The 5,598-nt window shown below is 54.1% G+C and overlaps 1 protein-coding gene across 1 annotated transcript; it reads left to right on the top strand.

Moving 5' to 3' along the window:
* The first annotated feature begins 206 nt into the window (after positions 1–206).
* Positions 207–1,777, top strand: LOC106818828 (skin secretory protein xP2-like). Its single transcript, XM_014823502.1, has 2 exons — positions 207–1,124; positions 1,502–1,777. The coding sequence occupies exons 1-2, from the start codon at positions 207–209 to the stop codon at positions 1,775–1,777; spliced, it is 1,194 nt and encodes a 397-aa protein (XP_014678988.1).
* The last annotated feature ends 3,821 nt before the right edge of the window (positions 1,778–5,598 follow it).

Genomic DNA, 5,598 nt, shown 5'->3' with positions numbered 1-5,598 from the left:
TAAAAGTGAAGCTAGAGCGTGCGAAACTCGCGTGGCGTAATACAATGGGTGATGACGTCAGACTGGTGACAGTGGTGGCTCGCCCAGCGTATAAAAAAGGAGAGGCAGGGAAGCAAACTCCTTAAACGCGTGCAGACACCGATAGTGAAGGACAGGCCGAACAGAAGTAAAAGAGAAAACAAAACGGAGAGATAATGATAGGAGAGATGGTAGAAGATTTGAAGGAGGGATACGTGTGGACGTCGAGCAGCGATGGCAGCAGCAGTAACAGCAGCAGCGCCGAAGAAGAGGGGGTGCCCACCCCGAGCCCCCGTCCTCGGACGCCGGGCTGCGATCCCACACCGAGGCCCGCCCAGGCGGCCCACCCCTCGCCCGCCGTATTGGCGTGGGTGAGTAAGGTGGTTGCCGAGGGTGGCGCCCCGGCAGGGGAAGAAGAGGCGGTTGCCACACCAAGGCGCGGAGGGTTGGCGGCCCTCCTTGCCCCTACCGCGCTCCCGGCGGCCAAAGAAGACGCCGTCCCCATACCGGGAGTGACGGCCGGGGAGGGCGCCGTTGACAAGATGGCTGTTGACACCCCGGAGGGTGCCGCCTGTCCCCCATCGTCTGCCGACGGCGGCCGACGGATGCCGCCATCCCCACCGCCGCGGCTAGCGACCAGCGATGGAGAGGCGACGGTCGACCCGGGGGTGGAGGCGGCGACCTTGCCGGCGAGCGAGGGCGAGGAGAGGAAGCGGCGGCGACGTCACCGAGAGCGGCGACAAGAAGCGTCCGCGCGGGAGGCTGCCGCGGCAACCGCGGTCGAGGAGGCCCGCCTCACCGAGGGGAGGAGAAAGAAATCCCTAAAGGCACGCTATCGCCGGGAGCGAGCGAGGGTGAGGGCGATGGCCAACGCTGCGGCGGCAGTGGCGCCGCCGTTATCAACACCGCCGGCGCAGTTCTCCACTCATGCGCTCCCGACCGTTGTGAGAGCGCCGCCGGCGGAGCCTGCCGACACCGCCGCCGACGGGTGGGGGCCCGGTGGACGCCCGGAGCGGCCCCTCTTCGCAGGTGCCCCACTCCAGGCGGGGGCCGTGGGGTCAGGTCGATGGGCCTGGTGTGTGGCCTGCGACCGCCCCACGCTGCAAGTGCGTGCCCACGACGCCGAGTTACACACGCGTCGTGGGCCGGTGGTGCACTGCCCTGTCGGCGGGTGCAACTTCTCCTGCCCCGCGTTTGTCAATCACCGGCTGGCCCGGCACCTCCGCGGTCGCCCCCACAAGCTGCGGGGCGACTTTCGGAGAGACCGCTGGGAGCGTGTACCCGAGGGGGAGAACCCGTCATTTCAGATAATCTGCATCGGAACATGCGCGGTCCCGCTGACATACCAACCACGGCACGGACGACGGCGACGACCCCCGCAACCACCTCCGGCGCCACTCCTCGACCGACGACCGAATACACGGCGGTCCGGCTTTGCTCGGTGGTCATGGAATGAGCCCCGCCGTGCCGACGCCCGGCGCAGACGTGGAGCAGCAGCGAGGGAGGCGGCGTCCGGCCCGTGGTGGCGCCCCACCATCCCGCCGACAACCCCGCGGCCCCGTCGGCGACCCCCGCACCATCCGGCACGACGATGGCGCCAATGGTCGTCGATGAAGATATCCGCCGGATGTCGGACGACACGCTACGCCGGGCCGACCTGCTCAACCGCCACCTACAGCTACGCGTCATGAAGACGGCCTGGCTACTGGAGGATGAAAAGGAGCGACGCAGAAAGCAGCTCCCGAGGACGTCCGGCTGAGCATCCAGGCCCACCCTACAGCGGACGACGGCAGCCGGAGAAAACCTCCTAGGGGTATAATCGAGGGGAGGGTGATTTAAATTACATTGTAAACTCGGGTGAGTGACGCAACTAGGGCCGACGCTGCTATTTTGGTAGTTCAAAGCGCGAAGGGGCTTACGCGCTAGAAGAAGTGGGGCGATGTAGCGGCAGCCTGATTTGTGCGCCCACTTGCGTCATGAACGATTGTGTTATTATTATTAAAATGGGGGGGTTCCTAAATAAATCGCGGGTAGATCGGGAGATCATGTATAGGTAATACCGGTTATAGGCGCGCATTATGTGGGGGGTTGGAAACATTAAAGGATAAGGAGGTAGACTTTCGCGAGGCTAAATAGTGCGCGCCGCGAGCGCGGCGGCTGTAACTGGTACGCGCCGGGTGCGTGCCGAGGCTAAATAGTGCGCGCCGAGGCTAAATGGTGCGCGCCGAGGCCAAATGGTGCGCGCCGCGAGCGCGGCGACTATAACTGGCACGCGCAGGGTGCGCACAGGTTACATGGGGCACCCGCCGAGGGCGGCGGTAGGAGTAGGCGGCACGGCAAGATATGGTAACCGGCTCGGGGCACGGTGAAGTAGCCACAATATGATTTTAGACACACTGCCTCAGCCGGAAGCCCGGCAAGGTCGCGCAATGACAGTAATCCATAGAAATAGATAGACAACAATGTTGTCTATCTATTTCTATGCAGTAATCTGTTTTAGAATGAAGCGCGTGACAATGTATCACTTGGACACGCGCAACGGCATTGTTTAGTAATTTAGTAGCTCAAAGTAACACTTTAATTGTGTTATTGCACGTGCTTGTATGTATTTTGGCGCGAAGCCTTGTCATTGGCTGAGAGATATTTCTCTTCAATCCGCGATGCGCAAAGTCAGTAACCAACGCGCAATATGTAATTTTCGGCGCGAAGCCTTGTCATTGGCTGAGAGATATGTCTCTTCAATCCGCGATGCGCAAAGTCAGTAACCAACGCGCAATATGTAATTTTCGGCGCGAAGCGTTATCATTGGTTAATAAGATGTGCATTTGAATCCGCGGGGGCTATATAAAGAGGGCTTTGCCACGATTTAGGACCGGACCGGCACTAAACATCGGCACTAAAGTTAGACAACAGTTAGGATAGCCAGCTAGGGACACGAAAGCGAGATGAGTTAGATAGAATGCAGAATTGAGGATAAACGTAACTATTTTACCGGGGGAAAGGAGTGGGAGCTAGAGCGGATATATACCCAGAGTGTATAAATTATATTGTATGTCACCTCCGCGAATGCGGACATGTTTTGTTCGAGAATAAAAGGCTCTCTATAAGCCACTAAACGTATTCCCGGCTTGTGTAGTATCGCTGTCGAGCTACATCCACGCACACTCACGCACTCCGCAAACCTGCCGAAGAGCCGGCGATAAACCGCCGGTAGGTACAGAAACACAACGCACAAGACAAGGTACTACATACGATCACGAAAACAGTGAGAATAACATACGCACACGTACACTCAACAACAACACGGCGAAGAGCAGCGAAGGAGACGAATCGCTACATTATATATATGGCTTGATTGCTCGATTCACATGAAAAGCCAGGTGTGTAACCCTCGGAACACATGCTAGAGTTAACCATAATCGAGATTCTATTTTCGGGAACCTGAGTAATTACGTTGGAAAATGTCCAAGAACTGCAGTATTTATATAAACGGAGAGAAAATCAATCGAGAATATACATGTGCGCATGTCTCATTCGACGTTCAGAAAGTAGAATTCCTACACACAATTATTAATTAAACGGCCAGCTTAATGAAAACAGCATGTGTGCAATAGTTATAGAATTAAACTAAATTTTTTCATTTATTGTTTACAGTGCGGGTGAACTAAATTCGAAGGATACTAGCAGCTATTCGCCGAATAACCAACTAATGTATCTCTTTTCACTTCGTAAAAGTGTTGTTTCCCCCCATCTGTTCTGGGGACGTGCCCCTTTGCACTTCCCTGCTTTGTGCTTGTCTGTTGGTGTGCTTGCCTGGTGTTGTGCTTGCTTGGTGTTGTGCTTGTCTGCTGATGTGCTAGCCTGGCTTTATGCTTGTCTGTTGGTGTGCTAGCCTGGTGTTGTGTTAGCCTGGTGTTGTGCTTGTATGTTGGTGTGCTTGCCTGGCTTCTTGCTTGTCTGCTGGTGTGCTAGCCTGGCTTTATGCTTGTCTGCTGGTGTGCTAGTTTGGTGTTGTGCTAACCTGGTGTTGTGCTTGTCTGGTGTTGTGCTTGTCTGGTGTTGTGCTTGTCTATTGGTGTGCTTGCCTGCTGGGGTGCTAGCCTGGCGTTGTGCTTGTCTGTTGGTATGCTTGCCTGGCTTCTTGCTTGTCGGCATATGTACTCATCTGTCTGTGTCCCTGTCTATGCTCTAACCTATCCGTGTGCTTGACTTCCGGCCTGCGTGTTGCCTGTCTATGTGCCTGGTTGTGAGTATGCTCTCTTGCTGGCTGGCCTTGCTGGCTGGCTGGCTGGCTGTCTGTGCCTTTGTCTGACGGTGTGCTTGGGTTTCTGTGTGCTTGTCTGTTTATGCGCTTGGCTGTGTGTAAGCTCCCCTGCTTTTCTGATTCACTGCCTGTGTGTTTGTAGGTCTGTGCTTCACTACTTACGTGCTCACCTGTTTTCGTATTTATCTTTATTGTACTACACAGACAGACACGCACGCACGTACATACGAGCGCACATACACACGCACGCAAACGCGCGTGCGCACAGACGCACACACACACGCACGCACACATGACGACCATTACTTCATTATAAATTTATGCGGTACTCCCCTATTAAACTATTCACGTGCCCTAATTTAACTATTTCTTCATCACACTGAAACCACCAGGACGCAAGATAACATTATGTAAATGGCGCTTTCGTTTGCAAACACATGTTTCACATTGAATTTCGGAATTGGTGCTTTTAGCTCTTCAACAGCTACTAGATTTTCTGTCACTAAGCAGTCGGCCAACAACCTAACCAGACAAAATTACACGCGAGAAGCGCGAGTGCCTCAACAGCTTCTTTTTTTTACTTTCACATCGATCGAAATGTTTTCCCTTCCTCTCGGGGTCACCCGCTGAAATCTATGGAAAAACAGCAAAAGCACTTAGATTAATATTTCCGGCGCGCTGGCTATCTCTTCAGAATCACTCGCGCTTCTCGCGTGTAATTTTGTCTGGTTAGGTTGTTGGCCGTCTGCTTAGTGACAGAAAATCTAGTAGCTGTTGAAGAGCTAGTTTCACCTACGACTGCCTTAACTTTTTTTACTGCATTTTACCGCTTCTGTTTGAGGTGGGGGTGGGGGCTTTATATCAGCAATACGAGAAGTGAAAATTTCGTAGAGGCGTCTCAACAGCTTCTTTTTTTTACTTTCACATCGATCGAAATGTTTTCCCTTCCTCTCGGGGTCACCCGCTGAAATCTACGGAAAAACAGCAAAAGCACTTAGATTAATATTTCCGGCGCGCTGGCTATCTCTTCAGAAACGCCTCTACGAAATTTTCACTTCTCGTATTGCTGATATAAAGCCCCCACCCCCACCTCAAACAGAAGCGGTAAAATGCAGTAAAAAAAGTTAAGGCAGTCGTAGGTGAAACTAGTGCTGACGTGGAGTCCGTTTGCGCATTTTTCGTAGAACCACGTTCGTTTGGTGAACCGTACCCGGTAGATGTCACACGTTGCTAATACCCCCGTCACACTGGACGGCGATCATCCGCGACCGTACGGCGACCAGAAAATGTACAAGGTCGCCGGCAAACGCGAACAC

Source organism: Priapulus caudatus, unplaced genomic scaffold, assembly GCF_000485595.1.
Source record: "Priapulus caudatus unplaced genomic scaffold, Priapulus_caudatus-5.0.1 Scaffold2560, whole genome shotgun sequence".
Lineage (NCBI taxonomy): Eukaryota > Metazoa > Priapulida > Priapulimorpha > Priapulimorphida > Priapulidae > Priapulus > Priapulus caudatus.
The sequence above is the reverse complement of the archived record's forward strand: the minus strand, read 5'-3'. Positions and strand labels throughout refer to the sequence as shown.

What these genes read in the sequence shown, in the direction of transcription:
- LOC106818828 (XM_014823502.1), top strand. Translation starts at nt 207, where the DNA reads ATGGTAGAAGATTTGAAGGAGGGATACGTGTGGACGTCGAGCAGCGAT. An exon ending in GCGACCGCCCCACGCTGCAA is followed by an intron (nt 1,125 to 1,501) that starts GTGCGTGCCCAC and finishes CGCCCGGCGCAG; the next exon opens with ACGTGGAGCAGCAGCGAGGG.